General features: G+C 44.5%; 1 protein-coding gene across 2 annotated transcripts; it reads right to left on the reverse strand.

Annotated features, from left to right (window-relative positions):
* Positions 1-97: 97 nt before the first annotated feature.
* Positions 98-9,924, reverse strand: SKP1 (S-phase kinase associated protein 1). Of its 2 annotated transcripts, XM_063348586.1 has the most exons (7): positions 9,773-9,835; positions 8,911-8,981; positions 6,922-7,018; positions 4,342-4,415; positions 2,992-3,135; positions 2,168-2,308; positions 98-1,381 (listed from the first exon to the last, which is right to left on the reverse strand). In XM_063348586.1, the coding sequence occupies exons 3-7, from the start codon at positions 7,016-7,018 to the stop codon at positions 1,346-1,348; spliced, it is 492 nt and encodes a 163-aa protein (XP_063204656.1). In that variant the 5' UTR covers positions 8,911-8,981; positions 9,773-9,835; the 3' UTR covers positions 98-1,345. The 2 variants fall into 2 exon arrangements, with proteins under 2 accessions (XP_063204656.1, XP_063204655.1); XM_063348585.1 differs by lacking the exon at positions 8,911-8,981 and having other exon boundaries at positions 9,773-9,924.
* Positions 9,925-19,684: the final 9,760 nt, after the last annotated feature.

Consider the following 19,684-nt stretch of genomic DNA (forward strand, 5'->3'; position numbering starts at 1 on the left):
TTCAATTAACTGCTGCCTCAGTGCTATTATTTGTACACTCCGCGATAAGTGACAGTAAGATTGTCTAGTTTCAAATAACTAGAACCATTTGCAAACCAAAGTTTAAAAGCCCTTTATTAATTCAGAAGTGAAACACTGATATTTAAAGTGAGATAAGTATGTTTATTAAGGTTCATCCTACTCTAAGGTTTATACAGAGAATGGAATGCAATACAAGCTAAGAGCACACCTCAAAGATCTACCACACAACCACCCCCTACTCCCTATAAGGGAACTGTAAAAAAAAAAAATAAAAATCAGAAAACCAGTTACTGTTTAACTAGTCGCAAGTGGCTTTGTCCAAAGAAGTTAAGCTTGATATTGCATTAGCTTTGTATGCAATAATTAAGTCTCTACAAGCTGAAGTATCACATACAGAGGCATAAGATTTCCTGTGGACACACAAAACCATGTTTTAAAGAGCTACAGCACAAGGGTTGTTTAAAATTGCCTAAAAACAAGCCACTAGTGGCATGCACAGGTCAATAATATTAACTTTGGTAATGTCAGTCATTTTTGGTCAAACCTGGATTCCACTTTTAAAAGTAACATATAAAAACACACCCATCCTGTGCATAAAGCAACACACTTTTCACTTGCTACCAGCTAGAGGCAGGTCTTCAAGACATGGTTGAAGTATTCAAATTTAGCTGTCAGGAGCTTGCTTGGTTCTAGATCGCATCTTTCACTAGTCTATAAGGCAAGACTAACAGGACAAGAAAGTGGTCAAATATTTTTTCTTTTTTTTTTTTAAATGCAGGACAAAAGCCATCTTCAAAGTTATATAGCTTTAAGTAACACTAATTTTCCCCACAATGTATTTGTAAGAAATCCAGTAACTTTTTTTTTTTTTAACTTTACCTAGTTCCCCAAGACACATTCTAGTTTGTTTTTCTTTCTGAAGCTATCAATACCCTGTAAACTCAAGTGTCTTGTTCTTCTTAAGGAAGAAGTCACAGGTGGTTTTATTTACAATGGAATCAATCCTTAGCATTGTAACTGGACTTGAATGGTTTAAAAGTGTAATGAATATGACAACCTTAAGTGTTACTTTCCATACAGAATCCACACTTAGTTCAGGTTTATTTGTTGCAGAGTAAAGTAAAAAGACATCCAATTACACTAGTAAAAACTCAGAAGATTTAGATTTGTACTCAAAAAAACACTACACATGCAAAGGGAACAATATCCTGCTAACACAACGTCATTTGCTGCTGCATTTGTCTAATATTAACAATTATGAACAGAGCAGTGCAACTAGTATTTGGAACAATCCTTACAGTGTTCGAGTGTCAGGCACAATACTTCACTTCTCTTCACACCACTGGTTCTCTTTGCGTACCTAAAAGAACATTTTAACTATTAATATACTGCAGTGAACTTCCAGAAGTTAGCTGTAAATTCCCATAAGCATTCAGGATTACTTATTGCAGGAAGGCATAAATTTGGAAGTAGCTTTACTTTTTCACGCAGGGTTTGTAATTAGGAAGTCAGCCTTCCGAACTGACCTGTTTATCAATATAAACCAAGAAATTTATTTCTCATGCCCAGATTTGACCAAAACTGAATTTTTTCCACCAAGTACAGCAAATGGACTAGCTTAAGACTAAACTGCTTGTTTTGTGACACAACACTGAAGACAAACCTAAGTGTACAATTCAGTGCCTTTGTATTTTAACAAGGCATCTTGTTCTGATCTTTCCCTGCTCTGACATTTCGCAGTTGGTTTGCTATTTAAGCTCAAAGGCCAACGAGTTCATTACTTAAAGACAAGAATCCAAACATCTTACCTTTCTAGCCACACGCAACACTGCATCTTCAGCATTCTAACTGCGACTCCAGAACAGCAGACTAAGGCTGCCACAAACAATCCTACATGTTTTCTTACCAGACAGACATTTGAGCTAGTCGGTATGCTTTGGTTTAACCTTTACCAGTAACGGGCTGCAAGCATCATCGGTACTGAAAGGTCTTCCACCAATAGCAACCCATTTCCGAGGAGCTGATGCATTAGTTTACATTTATCCTTAACAAATCTGTTGCATCACACATTAAATAATAAAGCACCACGCAATAACTCAGCACAAAAAAAACCCAACTGAATAATAATTAAGCCCAAATCAAATACCTGTGCTTCTTCCTCCTCAGTGAAGTCATTCTTAATATTGAATGTCTTGCGAATTTCTTCTGGAGTTTTCCCCTTGATCATGTTTGCAACTGTCTTGCATGTGACATCAAGCAAACCTTTGATGTCCAAGTAATTTGCAGCCTGTAGAAGAGTTTCCAGATTTAAGCCTACATATCAGTATTCTGCCTCTGGAGATGTACTACCAAAGTGGTGCTTACACCGAAATCGTAGAATACTGTAACTGCAAATAAATGATCTTCACTTTGAGAAGCTTCTAGCTAGAACCTTGAAGTAACAGTACCTAAAACTTGCTTGCCAAAAGAGAGGGAAAGTCATTTGTACCATGAAATACACGCACCCCTGCTCCTCCTTCTACAAAGGGCTTTCAGAAACCTGCAAATATTAGAGGTCTTCAGCATTGAAGTGCTGGTAACTAACTAAGACAAGTAATGTTGCCTCAGTATCACGTAAGGCACAAATTTTAAGAGTCAAATCTAGATTTTAATTTGGACATAGATCTCCAGAACTCCATTTCTAGTGATAAGCCCTCAACTAAGACTCAAGAGCCACAAGAATAAAGACAGCTGGAGGGCCCCATGTTCAGAAAAGTATATTAATTGATTGCTAAATGAGCAAGTATAGATTAAAGTCTAGCATTGGGTTAACAGGCATTCTAACATCAACAATTTCAGCCAGTAGTTGCCAGAACTACTTGCCCTTCCCCCAGTGAAAAAGTTATTCAAGAAGCATAAAGACTTTATTTGTAAAGTGCACTAACAGAGGGCACTTCAGACATAGCCTTCTCTCCACTTGGACATACTTACCAAGATAAGTTCAAAAAGCGTTCCTTGGTCTACTTTCAGAAACTCCTGATCCCACACGGGGATGTCATCTGTTCTTTTTTCTTTGTTCTCATCATCCTCAGGAGGAGGTGGATCATCCTTGTGATGGGTGCACCACTGAATCACCTAGTTAGGGTTTTGATATTAAAGTTTTATCCAAATGATTCTCCCATTAGGCCGCAACTATAACTTAACTTCATTTTATCAGAACTGTAGACTCCGGTATGAACACGCTCCATTAACCAATATTTTCATCTGAGCAACTGATTCCCAGCCCTGAAGTACAACAGTATTCAAGAATCTTATCTGTGACAGTAGCTAGTTAATTACTTAATCTTAAGAGCCAGCTGCTGGTGTTATAAAGTCACTCAGCCCTGTGCTAACACATACAAGACTGTACAAAGCAAACCTAAACCTCATTTTGTGGTGTTTAATCTGTTTGCAGAAACATAATTCTTATTAAGCAGAATACTACACAGAGGAAGAGTGTGTAGTGGTAATCGCTATCAGCGGGACACGTTCACCACAGCACAAAGTTCACCTGGCAAAAGTTTGCCTATTCTTAAGTTTGCCCTTTTTAAAAAAACAAAACAAAACCAAAACACACCACCATGTCATAACCCAGACAATTAAAGGATAGGTATCTACTGCAAGTAAAATCCTGTTCCATTTCGCCAGCCTGAGAGACTTCATAATTTAAGTTATTTATGTGTAGGTTCACTAGGAAATAATTCCTAACCCTGTATTTACCCCAAAACAGTCCAGTGCTTATTTTGGCACAACACTTTCTACTTCAGAGCAAAAAAGTCATCTTAGAAGACAGCAAAATACTTTTTTTGCTTTTCACGCTTGACCTAGCAATAATCATGGTGTATTACTGAATTTAATACCACCAAGAATGCACAGCATCTCTTCAGCACTGTAACTGGCACACAGGCACAGCTACTGCCAGTTTCTCTCACCGCTGCCTGTCCCTCAATCCTTTCTCCTTACATTTGGATCTCATGAACTGCCACCTCAGTTCACAGAATCCAATTAAAATCAGTGCTTTAATACCACGAAATACTAGCGTGCACAGATGTCCAGCACCACTTCAATACCTTAGAAGCCTGTCTGGCCTCCAGCTGCTGTTCCAGAAGGTCACCCCTGTAGGTCTTCTGCCTCACCCCAGTTCTCAAGATACCCGAAACGCCTGTGTTTATGCACCTCAAATTGGTTAAGCTTGTAGCTAGCACATGAAAAGTATCTTGATTACAACAGGTCATAATATCCAACTCCAACATGAATTTCACATTTTGTTACTGCCAAACACTACCGCTTTCAACGCCTTACCTTTTTTAAGATGGCTGCATTAACGTTTGGAAGAGGGACTGGGTCATCGTCACCTTCATCATCCATTCCCAAATCTAAAAATGGAAAGATGACTAAGCAATTGGCAGACAAAAACCATTTACTCTGAACTGGGCCGCTTCACCAATTCTCCACTATTTTAACAACAGTGAGGCTGAATGGATTGGTAGCAAAGGGTCTCTAACCGGTAAAGTCAGAAGCTTTTAGAAAGCTTCGGTGAGTCTTTGTGGAGCCATGGCTGCATTAGTCATACTAGGCACAACAAGTGCTTAGTCAAGTTTAGGCTAAGTAGCTAATAAGGCTGTTTCATCAAACGAGAGCATCAACAAACCATCAGTTAAGCAGTCAGTTACTTGTTAGAGCAGGGACTTGCTAGTTCATTGTTCTGGCAATAAGGTATGTTGAAGAATAAGACAAATATTTATGCAAGTTTACCACTTTCAACAGTTCAATCCACAAGTTAAACCAAACTGTGATCTCTCATTCAGTTTATTATTTAATAAGAACTCAGATCTACTGTGGTAAATAGAGACAATGTATTTTCCTCTATATGAGCAGCAAATACTGTAGCCATAGAGATGCCGGTTATCTGGCCTCTGAAGCCCTGGTACCGATTCTTACCAGCTGAAAAAGTTTGCATGCCAAGACAGCAGCACAAATCCTTCAACCGAAAAAGCATTTATAAGGCATGCTTCTGATACTCCTTGTTTTAAAAGCTTGTCAGCATGCTCAAGGCAGATTTGGATAAAGTTTGTCACTTTGATTCCTTAGTCATATCAAGGTGACCAAGTAAAAACAGAGACAAAACCATAAATTAAAATTTGGACTTGATACACAGAACAAATACCACCTTAGCCACCTTTGATTAGAGAATATGCAGGTTTTTTTATTACATAAATGCTAACAGTTGGATGACACCCTAGCTGTCAAAGATTAACATCTTGTAATTAGTTATGTAATTGAGTGACTACACAGACCTTCCCTCATTATATGCACAGATGGGCCAATTCTACATCACCAAGGAGCTTCATTTTTAAGAACAGATGACTGTCACACCATCATCACTGAACAAATCCGTGCACAATTAAAACAGCATGTACTTCTGTATTTAGACAAGTCAACTACTGTCATTATTTGGGGGATATTGATTAGTACTACTTGTTTGGAATAACTAGCTTCATAGATTCAGGAACTAAAATACTGACATTAAAGGGTACTGCATACATCACCAATAACTTCGAATGCATACTTTGAACATGGCGGCAGATACTAATGTAAGAAGTGACCAGTCCAAAGTTGTTGGTATGGGGAAATAATTCAAGGAATATCTCAAGTTTAGTCAACTCTGTTCAACCTGTGCCCACCACCTCCAAAACAGCAGCTACGTTTGTTATCAGAAAATTGGTACTTTATTGGTGGTCCTATGATGCTCAACACAACCACCTTTCAGCTCCAGCACCCAACACACATAATGTGGCTTATTAACTGATGCTTACCCAGCTGTACTGCTAACACATTTCATCCGTACTAGGAGACTGGTTCTCACCCAGATTAGCGAAAGGCAAGTTTATGGTGCCTGGCTTACAACACTTACCACGTGTAACTTCCCTTTCATCAACACCTGAGTGTCACTAAACACCAGCAGTGACACAGCTTCTGCGTGAGAAAACTGAGAAGAACGGGGCTCCCTAATGTATTCCAACCAACTGCTATGTTTCCTGCTCATGTTGCTAGTCATGTTCAACAGCATCTTATTAAGAGAAAGGAACTGTTCAATGCATGGAGCATTTCAACCTTATTTTTATTGTTCTTATGTATAAGGTGTCACAACCAGACAAGGATTTATATCGGAGAGCATCATTTTAACTACACCTACAGAAAGACTTTTTTCGCAAGTTAATTCATGAATACACCCAAAAACTGGAAAAACACACCAGTAAACAATGAGGATTTGCAGTAGAGGGATTAGACACAGTTTGCTCTGTATCCTAGCCATCTGGCAGATTTCCCCTCCCCCGCCACGAGTTCTTTTGTTTCAAATTTATGTCAGCAGAAGATCAGAACCAAGTATTTATCCCAAATAATTTAACTGCATCCATAAGCTCACAATATAGGTTTCACTTTATCTCTTCCATTGCATTTGTTTATGAACTCCCACCTCATTTAAAAGATATTTACATTGTAAGACTGCTTTGTATGATTACTTAAGTTTTTAATATGATTAGATGTTTTGTTTGCTTAACTTTTACAAAACTGAAGTAGGCTGTAGGCAAGGCAGTGGGGTGCTTATATTTTACTAGCCTCCCTGTAAGTGCTCATAACAAGAGGACAGAACTTTAAGCTTTTTTCAACTGCACATCCACCCTAGAACAGTTTCAGCTACAACAGCAATTGTTCCAGCTGCTCTGACATATGACAGCAAGCTGCTTCATAGGCCTGGGAAACCTGTTTCAGCACAGTACCAGCTTGTCTCCTTCGGTCACAATTCCTATTCAAGAAGCTTCCTTGAACACACTGCTATCTCTGCACGAGCTAGTGATCCGCGAGGATGCATACTCTTACCTTCCAGCATAGTCTTTATAGTTACAGACTGTTTTGCAATTTCCACATCAACTTCAAAGATTTCTCCATCTGAACTCTGCAGTTTAATTGAAGGCATCTACAAGAGAAGGACAGTTATTTCCACACAGTATTCAGCAAATGTTACAAGTTTAGCTGACTCAAAGATGTACGTTACCCTTTACTATTTATATTGCTTCGTACCAACAGCAGATAACCCAGTACCACTTAAAGCACGCTCAGATTATTCACCACTTGAATTAGACCTAAATCATTAATCCTCATGCTTAAGAAACAAGGATTGATAGAAGCCTAACACCAATTTAAGGGAAGAGAACTTTTTTCTTAATCTGAAAGCATAAAATACACAACTTTTCTTAGCCAATACTGCTTACATTTTTTACAGCGCCACACCAGAGCTATCTTTCTCATTAACTTTCAACAACACTTCCAAAACACTGCTTGTCTTCAAATCCAAACAATTGCTACTCACTTTGACTACTCGAATGAAGTCAGATCTCAAAAGCATTTTTCAAATTATAGCCTCTGGAAGAGAATCACAAAATTGAGGCCGGAAGGACCCCCTTCTGGGCAGAGTCTGGTCCAGCCTCCCTTGCTCCAGAGTCAAACACACCAGGTTACTCCAGATCAAAAGCTTTCCTTCAGAAAAGCATTTGGTTTTCTGAAGAGATTTAAAAACAATATATCACTATGAGGAAGGCTTTTAGCACTCAATACTACTCTTACAAAGTAGGAAGTTAGATCAGCACTTTGTTAGCATTGGGAAAGACTAAGATGACTATGCATTTTAACAAAATTTTCCAAACAAACTGTGATAAGACCTACGACACAAGCAGCAGACTTCAAAGATATCAACAGCAGAAAAATAATCAAACTTTCCAAGAATGTAAATTGCTTCCAGATATTTAACAACTCAAAGACAGAAGTAATGCACTAGATACAGCAGCTACTAGGTAACAACTTCTGCCTGAAGCTACACAAGTCTGTTTGGGTATCGCCGCACTTGAACCAACCGATTTGAAGGACACAATACACAACTGCCTGGCCACATAAATTTTATAAATCAGTTCTCAACAAAGTAGTAGGATTTGTTACAATAGGTTCCTTTATCACTCAAAATATTTGTTAGCAGCAGACCATTGTAACAGTTTCAGTTTTTCCCTCAAATTACCTGCTTAAAGATCTCTAAAGCATGTGTTCGTAAATACAGCCTGCAATGCACTGTTTTCAAGTGTTCTCCCCCATCAAACCTAAGAGCTATGTATGCTAGTTCCATACAGTAGTACTAGAACTGCCAAAATTGAATTAGCTGGACCACTTTCAGCAAAACTTACGTTATCCCTTTCTGAATGCCTCCTGTAGCTCATCAGTACAGCTGAGCCTGACAGTACTGCAACAAACCCAGGCCAATGGAGGCCAGCCAAAGCACGTTATTAAGCTGCTCACACCAGCTTGAAGTCCTCACTGCTTTAATTTCCATTTGGCAGAGCGAGTAGCTAGTTAATGTTTATACAGTAATGTAACCCTATATGACAGCACTACTTCTAATTAAGATGGGTGTTCTGGAGGGACACAGTCATGATTGTTCCAAAGATACAAATAGATATATATACAAACACAAGAATAAAGTTCAGATTAAAACACCGTTCTGAGTTGGTAGCTTGAATGATGCTCTCAAAAAAAAAAAATTATCTAGGCATGCATTTTAGATTTAATGCATCTGTTCTTGCAGTGATTGCCTGAGAACACTCAAGAACAAACCCGGCTTCAGATGCCAGCCTTCCTGTGCTTGTGCTTAACATTACATAATGCTGCACAACGCAGCCACCACCACAGAGATGCTGCTGCCCCACGAGTCCAGCCCTGCAAGAATATTTGCATCGAGACCCTTCTATCACACAAACCCACTTTTATCAAGGTTTAGGCTACTGTTAAGAGCCTGAATCAGACAGAATGAAGTTAATTTACTACCTCATCACTGATAACAGATCACAATTTCATCTAAATTTCATTACTTTTTTTTTACCACAGAGCTCAGTCTCCTGGAAGAAAAAAAAAAAAGTCATTTTTAGCAAGCTGCAATACAGCTCTGGAAAAAGACAGGCCTCAAATAGCAACACAACTGGGTGACTAAGCAGGCCAGTCTTAAAAGCTCTATTCGACGATCAGCAAAACAGGTTGGGAGCTGGTCAAAAGGCAAACCTGAACTACAACGGTAATTTGCATATATAAGCCTGAAACGCAGAGCTCAGCCATCTAAACCAGCGCTCCCAGGCAACTCCATACCCTCCCCAAGCTATTCCGGATGGATGCCTGCTCCTTCCCGCTCTGCTCCTCCCTGTCACCGCCTGTAACGCTGCAATTATTTAATAAAATCACACCTGAGCCGCTCTGCTTACTCCAGAGCCCCCCCGCCCCTCGCTACGAGGTGACACTCGGGGCACCCTGAAGCAGCCCGACAAGCAAAGAAGGTACACTTGATTTAGCTTTACTTATTTTAAGGGCTGAGTTATTTACTAGAGCCTGCAGACGCCGCCTCCCCACGCAGCCTCCCCTCCGACACACACACCTCCCACGGCCGTTCAGCCCCGTGTTACCCAGAGCTCAAACCTCGGCCTGTCCCCTCAGCGACCACCACCGGGGAGCCCTGACTGCCCTCCCCAGGCCGGGGCCGGGCCGGGCGGTGGGGCCGGGCTGGGCCGCGGGGCCCACGGAGCGGGCCCCGCGGCCCGGCCCGGCCCCACCGCCCGGCCCCGGTCCTGCAGCCGCCCTCAAGCACCTATCTTCGCCCCACCGGCGCCGGCCGGTCCCCCTCCGAGCTCGCAGGCCTCACCGTGAGGAGGCGGCGGCGTCCGGCTCGGCGCTGACTGGACTCGGCGGCGGCAGTAGCGCTCGGGGCCCAGCTGCGGCGGCGGCTTTATATGGCGGGGAAAAAAGACCCGCCTCTCGGAGCCTCGCAACAGCCGGGCTGCCCACGGCGAACGCCTGATCAAAACAACCCCCGCCGTGAGGCCAAACAGCGCGGAGAGCGCTGATTATCAATAACATAGAACCGCGCCGCCCTCTGCGGGTTGGGGAAGGAGGGAGAGGGGACGAAACGAGGCAGAGGAGCGACGCGGCTGCCGGCGGGTTGTTCAGGCGCGCCGGGGACAGCAGAATAGGCGGGGGCGGCGGGAGCGGGCCAACGGCTGCGGCGACCCTCAGGGGCCGCCATGGCCTCGGGCCTGCACCTGGCCCGGTGGTGCCGGGGAAGCCGGTGGTGGGGGAGGCCCCGGCCCCGGCGAGGGCGTGAGGGAAACGAGCCGCCATGGTGAAGGGTGCTAGTGCGGCCTGTAGTAGCTGGAGGCCGGCCTGGTGACGGGAAACAAGCGGGCCGCGGCTGTCATCGTGCGTGCTTAAAAACGGTAATTCGGGAGTAAGCCAGACGGGTCACGAAAAGCCCACGTTGGGTGTCTTCCTTCCCGTGAGGGGAGGGGAGCTGGGTCAGACGCTTGTGGTAGCGTCTGGCATGTAAACACAGGGAAATGCCCTCTTCAGCGGCTGCTCAGGCAGCAGAGAACGTTTTAATTGAAAAACTGCACTAAAAAACTGTCTAATTTCAAATTGTTACAACAAGAGGTTGCTCTCCTTGAGTGGTGGTACAGCTCGGGGCATTTCACAGCACTAGAAGTGGATTTAAGTCTAACTGGCAGTCGCTGAACATCTACCCCGGCTCCCACCAGGAATTTCAGGGAGCTGCAGCTCTGCCTGTGGCCGGAGCACATCGAAGCATCTCCAGACACCAGCTGCGCAAGGAGCCACCAGGCTGGAGGAGCGGACTAGGAGCTAGGAACCACCAACATGCAGCCCAAACAGTGCAGTGTTAGCACGCCACCCACCAGAGTGGTGTACCCCAGCGCAGGCAGTGTCTCCTGAAAGGTCAAGAGTATGTGCTAGATAGCGACAGGCATTACGTTTCCAGAAAAAGAGAGATCTGAAGGATTTTGCTTGGTGAGGAAGGCAGACCAGGGTACGAGTCCACCAAAGCAACCGTGAGGTTTCCAGGGTGCTGCATTGTGCTGTCACACAAAGCACTCATTCCAGGCTACACTGTTGAGCCTGGCTTTGCATCAGCTGTCCATGGTAAAGTGGCTTTTAAGTAGTTAAAATATTTAACACAGTGACAACCCACGATTATGACAATTTGCTTTACTTCAAATCTTAATTAAAAATGCTTTTAGAACCTGACAATGTTTTCACAGCACTTCAATGCAGATATACCCAGGCTGCCTGTAGGCAGAGCGGTACCTGCAGCAGCGCTGCACTGCAGAGCACAAATACAGCGTAAGGCACAGCTTTCCCTTTTCTTTGGGGTTCCAGAAGGTCCCAGGCTGTGCCGGCACACACTGTTGAACAAATGACAATCATACCCGCTCAAAAATACCTTCTAATTTAAAGAATTTTCCTGAGATTCAGAAATTCAGTTCAAAAGCGTGCTTTGCTCATTTCAGAGTCCAGAGCACAGGACAGTAGCCTAACCACAGAACTATCAAGTTTTCTTTCTTCCGTAGTTTCTTACTTGAGTGACATAACCGGTGAGACCACAGCTACTAGACATATTTAATATTAAATAGCCTGTTGGTTAGGGCTGACTCTCAGGAGGGATGGAAGACTCGAATAAAGACTCTCAGCCAGAAGAACCTCTTAGAACTCAGGTGACAGTGAGGCTATTCTACATCAGGTAATATCATTTAAATAGGTTTCTACATAAATTCCAAAGAACTGTTGGAGGCAACTGCCTGTCTTGGGCATCTTGTTTCATGGGCTTTAGGTCACTCGTTAGTTGGCTCGTTAGTTACCACACACTTGAAGATGACTCTAAGCAACCTGATCTGACTTTGAAGGTGGATCTAAATTCAGAGCACGGTCCAGAGGACCTCAGTGGTCCCTTCCAGCCTGAACTACTGTGCACTTCTGGAACATGGACTTCAGTGGAACCCTTCATGACAGCCGAGTGAGCATCCAAAGATCTCAGGTGATGCTTATACAGCAGATTTTGACACTAACAGAGGTTTCTCAAAGATCCTGGTATTGGTAACCAGATAAGCTATTTCTTCACCATGCATTAGGACCTAATTATCATATTTTTTATTTTATATATATATATATATCTGACATATATGTATGTGTGAAGCCTCCAAACTATGCCTAGTGTGACCTTTTGATTGTACCATCATCACTTTTACCTCTTTCCTCCTCAGTCACTCCATCTCGTACTCCAGTGCTGAGAACCACATTCACTGCACTAAAAGAATAAACAACACTGCCTTTATTTTCCTTAAATGTTCTTGGGTTTTACTTTTATTAAAAACTCCTTGAGTTAGAGGATCAGACGATGACAGAAGGCGGTCTGCGGAAAACACATCTGCAAATCCTAAATCCCCTTTCCTGATGTTGCTGAAGACGAAGGTTTCTGATTTGGCCGGTGATCAGCGAGCAGAAGCTCTCAGACTGCAAATCAGGCTCGGCAAGAGGGGGATGGGGTTTGCTCTCCACACAAGACAAATCTAATAAAATCTAGGAACAGGGAGAAAGCGAAGCTCCATGCTTAATTATAGTCTGTGTATGAATTTAATTCAAAGTGATACTGTTGGATGAGCTTGATACAGCTCTCTACAGCTTTCCAAAGGAGAAAATTCAGTCCCTGGTTGACTTTGAATTTAGCCGTCGAATTAGAAGTCTGGGAAAGTTAAAACAACAAAAACACCCCACACCCAAAAAAGAAGCAGCAGATGGCTGTCACAGATATTCTATAATCGCACGACGGCCACCTCCCACTGTGCCCTACATATCGTACAATGAACCTCCCCAGCTGGTCCAGATGCTTTCTGTTATCTGTGCTGAAAAAGCAGCTGCTGCAGCGTTGATAGCCGAAGTCCTCCGAATAAGTCAGTATTAATCACAAAAGACTCATCCTCCACTAAAGCTGCAAGGCAAAGAACAAGATTTTTCAGAAAAGGGGTGGCCCGATTTCAATTGTTACGTACATCAGTAATTATTGCAATGCAAATAATCCTAAACCCAAGCATTGCCACCCTGAGCAGTAACGATAATTGGTCCATGTATCAGCCACAGATAAATTACAATTAATGGCCTTTCACCACTGAGAACCCAGAGGAGGAAGGGGGAAGCTGAACACTAAAGCAAATACCTGGAAAGACTGGAGACACCAAGATCAGCACAAGCTTGATTTAACGCTTCCCAGACCCAGAAGAGCTCTGACCTACATACGTGCAGCATCCCCGGGCTGCAGGCGAAAGCAGCCAAGCCGCGACACAGCCACAGGGGAAAGGGGATTTTCACAGGCTGAGCATTTGGGAGCAGCCTCCCGGACACAGCACTGCATCAGCTTACAACCTGGCATTCTCTTCCCGGCTATTCCTCTCAGGCAAAACCCCTCAAAACACCTCACACTCTCCGCTTTTACAGAGAAACTGTTTGGGGTTATTGTGGTGCTGGTGGTGATTTAGAGACTATGGAGATAACACACTATTTTTCAATACCACAAGCGTGACGTGGGATTGTCAAAGCCTAATGGCTTGCGAGATCTCCGCTTTGCTCCTTCAACAAGTTGGGAAACTTAGAATCGTTTAGGCTGGAAAAGACCTTTAAGATCATCAAGTCCAACTGTAAACTTCACCGAACCCCAGGGATGGAGGCCTGGCCAGGGCTGGACTCAAGAGCTCGGAGAGCAGAGCAGCTCTAGCAGAGAGAGCTGGGAAGGATTTGCTGGAAAGCGAGGTGTGACCACCCAGTCTGAACCAAGAACCTCATCTATGGGTAGGGGAGGATGAGACTCGCTGCAAAAAATCCTCCTTTTTTTTTCAGGAATACAAAAGATGGGGAACTTTTTTTTAAAAACAAACAGCCACATCAACAAGAGAACAAACTTAGAACTGGCTGGATCAGGGTAAAACCAGAAAACATCAGAATTATTCATGTGAGATAGATAGTAGAAAGACGTTGCTGAGCTCAAAGGCCTGTGCCACTGCTGTTTAAAGCAATCTTGCAACAACGCGGCAGCAGAGGAGGAAAATTCTTGTTCTCGGTACAACTCTGGGAAGAGCTAATTATCACATTTCCACTTCATCTGAACCTGTATTACAGCAGCATCCTTGGGAAGGTGCCAATTTTGTCCAAGCTGTGCCCCAGCATCACAGGAGGGAGGGTGGCAGAGCCCACCGGCTCGGTGAGAGTCCCATTAACACTGATGGACTGACAAAACCCAACAAGCAAATCCTATCAAGCAGACGCCAACTGGTTTTTTTAATTTATCAGCTTGTTTCTTCTTCTAACACTGCTCATATTCCCCTTACATAAGTACAGGGATTCGAGCTAGTTTAGAAGACTAGAGATAGAGGGAAAAAAAAAAGATTAAAAATAGAAACACACCTACCTCGAGTGTATTTGCAGCATCTACATCCTAACCTCATCCTCGCTCCACCTCCACGTGCTTAAACAGACCGATTTTTGTAGCGGTTCTGCCCCGGCATCCTTCGAAACCGTTGGGATCGCTCAGGAGGGGCTGAGCGCGGATCCTGCAGGTGCTGTGGCGGGGAAGATGCTGCCCGGCAAGAGTCACCCACCTCCGGCTTCTTCAGGCTGCCAAATTAGAGAAAGAGCATATCCCAGCCTCGGCGACAGGAAAACGGCTCCCCGGCCCCGCCGGCCACCGCACACGGGGGACACGCGGGACGCGGCCACGCGGTGGCGCCGGGGCCCGCTCCGAGGGACGGGGGGGCGGTCAGCAAGGAGCATCCCCGGGGAGATGCGTTCGTATGGATGCCATGAACTGAGCAACAATTGTAGAACGGTTTGGGTTGGAAGGGACCTTAAAGGCCACCCAGTGCCACGCCCTGCCCTGGGCAGGGACACCTCCCACCAGACCAGGTTGCTCCAAGCCCCGTCCAACCTGGCCTTGAACCCCTCCAGGGATGGGGCAGCCACAGCTTCTCTGGGCAACCTGGGCCAGGGGCTCACCCCCCTCACAGCAAACAATTTCTTCCTAATCTCCCCTCTTTCCATTTAAAACTGTTCCCCTTCATCCTGTGGCTCCCCTCCCTGATCCAGAGTCCCTCCCCAGCTTTCCTGGAGCCCCTTGAGGGACTGGAAGGGGCTCCAAGGTCTCCCCGGAGCCTTCTCTTCTCCAGGCTGAACCCCCCCGCAACTCTCTCAGCCTGTCCTCACAGCAGAGGGGCTCCAGCCCTCCCAGCATCTCCGGGGCCTCCTCTGGCCCCGCTCCAACAGCTCCGTGTCCTTCTGCTGTTGGTGCCCCAGAGCTGGAGGCAGCACTGCAGGGGGGTCTCTCCAGAGCGGAGCAGAGGGGCAGAATCCCCCCCTCGCCCTGCTGCCCACGCTGCTGGGGATGCAGCCCAGGCTGCGGGGGGTTTCTGGGCTGCCAGCGCATGTTGCTGGCTCATGTTGAGCTTCTCATCCTCCAACACCCCCAAGTCCTTCTCCTCAGGGCTGCTCTCCAGCCATTCTCTGCCCAGCCTGGGTTTGAGCTTGGGGTTGCCTTGACCCAGGTGCAGGACCCTGCACTTGACCTTGTTGAACCTCATACGGTTTGGTCACATGGGCCCACTTCTCCAGCCTCTCCAGGTCCCTCTGGATGGCAAATAACAAACTTGCTTTAAATGGTCTTAAGAACAACTCTAAGGGTCTAATTATAAAATTGTGAATATCCTTGATAACCAAGCATGAGAATAAGTGAACCAGGTTGGCTTTAAAGGGTTGCCAACGAGTCTTCAACCTTGGAGCTGTTCAAAGTCCAAAAAGAAGATTATTCTGGGCTGGTTCTGACGCCACAGATGATAAAAAGCAGCTGCTTTGAGGTTTCAAAGTCCATGGGAATAAATATAGTGTGTTTCAGAAGTCAGGCTAATTCAAAGCATTTTTAAAAAGAGATTGCAGGGAAAAAGGGACAGTCCAGTGACATTTTGAGATGTCTGAGCTAAAGCTCAAGATAAACTCATGAACAGACACAATGCAGAACCATCACCTGCCTTTCTCTGAGAGGGGGAGGAGAGGAGAAGAGAATCCCAGGGAGCCGCAGCCCCCGCTTTCCTGGGCAGGGGTTCCCACATTGGCAGCGCATTGTGTTCCTCTTCCCCGAGGACAGACACAGCGGCGGAAAAGGAGCGAAGCTGCAAACTGGGTCAAGCGTGGAACAAGCACCATAGGATCCTCTCGGTCGGACAAGGCTCCTCCAGGGTCTCCCCTTCTTCATTAAATACAAGGGGACAGAAGAGAGCAGCGGGCACAGGCCACTCTTGTGCTCCCTGCTGCAATAAAGAAGGGGTTTTAACAAAGTTTTACGATTAGGCAGGGGGTGGCGGGTGTTTATTTTCAAACTGCCTGAAAAATAAAGGCAGTTGGGAGCCAGGCTAAAGCCTTTCAGCCTAATCGATCAGGCAATTAGCAGTTTGAACAGCACGCTCCTCTTCGGCAGTTCAGCACTTTGTTTTTAAATGCATAATCCAGAAGGCAGTTTATGTATTTAATAAAAATTAGGAAAAACCTCAACCCCTGCAAAAAAAACCCCAGTTGTGTTCGGGGGAAATCTGATGAGGAAGGTGCATACGGAAGTCAAGACGACCAAATAGCAAAGGTTTAGTTTGATTTATGCAACTCTACGCAATGATACAAGTATCTGCCAAAAGGACTGTGTTATCAGAAGCGCCTGCCTGCAGGTTTCCATGGGGATACTCACCCCGGATTGCGCTGCTCCTCTTCCATCCCCAGTGCCGGGGCGGCACAGGCTGGGCTGGCACCACGCAGCCCTTGGCAAGGTCAGCAAAAACAAACCGACACCGACCTGAAGCTACTGGAACAGAGACACCCCCCGTTTATTTCTACTTGACCACACCAAAGTCTCGACAGCTTCACAGCAGTTTGACAGAGGAGCTAACAGGACAACCACCAGTCCCGAGTCTCGTGTACCATAACCCACTAAGATCTTACATTTCTAAACACAGAAACGTCAGCTGGAAGGGCCCTCCCTCTCCTCCGAGTGCGGCTTTTCCTAGCCCTGTCCTGAAAAATTCCAATACTAGATATTCTGCAGCCTTCCAGTGCTTCAGTGCCCTGCTATTCAAAAAGCTATTGTGTCCAACCTGGTTTTATATGTTTCCCACATGCTGGCTAATTATACATATATATAGTATATAGGTATTATTAATGTCTTATACACCAGCAGCAATCAGTTTATCTTCATCCCAAAGCAGTTCTATTCATCACAGAGTAATTAAGAGATCAGAAGCTCTAGTTCAACACATCTTAGAGAATAAAGTTTTTAAGCCACAGCACAGGTTTCAAAAGGCTAAAACATGCAGCACTACTTAATTTAAAACCAAAAGTGCTGTTTCAGCCTTTTTTTTCCTGTAGCCATGCCAAATAACTCCAGTCCCTTGCTCAAGAGAGCAGCTTGCCTTTATTCTCATCCAGAAGCAGCACAGCCAAACGAATTAGAGCACCGAAATAACTTTTTTTTTTAAAAACCACAGCAGGCTGACTCATGAACTCTGCAGGGTTTTTTTAGTGTATTCAAGGGTACTGCAAGATTTCTAAACAGTCCAGGGTAATTTTTACTTAACATTTTGCCTGTTTCCAGCCTTCTCCTGGAACTTGCAGAGAACTGATACTCCATGTAATGACGGCTGGAGCACGCAGAAGGCACCCTACGCGTTCCCCAGGACTTCAAAAACCACTGCTTGCAAACACTTTGGTCCAAAATCTAAGCTCATGTAAACCATCCATATGGCTACAAAACATACAGAATACTAAAAAGCCATTTCTCTTGTGTAAAACTTTGCTTTAACCTATGCAAAAACCCCTAAACCAGCACTCGGCATACAGACAAAACCAGCAGCAATTAAAGAGTGTGATAAACAGCGAGTGACAGGTGCGTAGGGAAGCGGTGAAAACGGAGCCACACCTTCAATTAATTGAATTTGGAGCAGCATTTAATTTGAAATTCAAAATTGTGATTTGATGACATTTGTCTCTTCTTACAGACCATTTTTTCCAGAATGAACAAGTGCATTTATCCTTCAGCCCCCTCCTACTCCTTAGGGCACCGCTCCTCCCACAGCAGGAGCTGCGCTCCTGAGGAAATGAAGGGATGAGGGGGGAAAAAATAGAGGAATGTGTTTATCGAACTATGAAAAAAGGCCCAAAATAAACCTAGCACTTGCGTAAGAGTTGTGGGTTTGTATCGTAGACGAGGAAATCCTTTGCCTTTACAATTCAGGCTCAATTTCTAAATGGCCCGAGCAAAGACTTTCTCCAAGGCTCTTAATGCACAATTACTTTATGAAAATGACGTTCAGTTTTTACTATTATAAAAAAGAAAAAAAAAATTCCTCACATTGAACATGGAAGCATGGATAGGCAGGAATCACTAACTCTCAGAAATCTTTTCTCTGCTAACATTTCCAGCTGGACTTTTGATACTAATCAGGCTGAAATACAGGCAGATGAAGCGCCAACGCTTTCATCAGCAACATGTACTCCCACCACCTCTTTCCCAAGGCGGAATTTATTCTGTTACCATCCAGGTAACAAGCTCTGTCTGCGCTTGCCCGTGCGCCAAGTGTCTTCCCAGGGTATTGCCAGATGATCTGAAATAGGTGATGCTGCCCAAACGTTCAGGGCCGGGATACTGAACCTGTACCCAAATGTCGTCAGCTGGAAACGAGCCGATAAACACAGGGGCTGCTCTACCTCGGAGAAAACATCCATTTACACAGGCAGCACCCAACGGTCACCGACGGAGCCCTGCTAAAGAGAGACACTGGGGCGGCTCCGCCATCGGGGATCACCTGGCAAATCAAAAGTTTTCATTTGCCTTTCAAAAACAAAGTTACTGAATTTTCCTGTGTAGGAGTAGGATTTTTGTCTCTTGTTTTTGACTTCACGCCTTTTTAGTTCAGAAGGATGAGCCTCCGCAAACCAAGGGTGCTTACTTTGTGTACACGAATTCAGATAAATGGCCAAGTGACAGGACATCAGTAAACGTGACTTAAGTAAAATGCATTATGGAGAGCTCAAAACTCTCCCCCATCTGTCCAACAACAGAATTCTACTGACTCTATCCAAATTCTGAGAAACAGAAGAAAAAAAGGGGAAGTTCTTAGAGTAGTTCATAGAAAAGTGCTGTTTCATTGACAGCTGCCTTCTGACAAGTCAAACCTCAATGTCAGCCCTCCTCACTGAACACTGGGTTTAAATATCCTGCTTTAAAAAATACCGAACTACCACAATATGGGATTTCCAGCTATTTCACAGAATTCACCAGTCTGTGTAGTGAAGAAGGAAACATCACGACTGGTCTCCAAAATAAGCACAAACCCTAATTACGCTCATTTCTCTGCAGCCAGCTTTTGCTCAGGTGAGCTTTAATCAATCAGTTACCAATAAATAAATCAGACAGCAGTTATTTCTATTTGAAGTTTTCCTTCTCTTGAATCTTCCCAACATGCTTTTAGGCAGTTACCACTGCTGGTGGCCAATCTCCATCAGATTTTACATTTTTTTGTTCGCAACGTGATATTCTCAATGAATTCTTCAAAAGGCCAGTCCCAGTGCAATTACGGGGGAAAACTGCAAAAACTGGAGTGACTTTTAACATTTTTCCCTTGACTTTACTAACAACTGCTTGCGTGTGTGTGCAGAAACTGAACAAATGAACCGACTGTTCTCCCCC

This window comes from Chroicocephalus ridibundus, chromosome 11 (genome assembly GCF_963924245.1).
Source record: "Chroicocephalus ridibundus chromosome 11, bChrRid1.1, whole genome shotgun sequence".
Taxonomy (NCBI): Eukaryota; Metazoa; Chordata; class Aves; order Charadriiformes; family Laridae; genus Chroicocephalus; species Chroicocephalus ridibundus.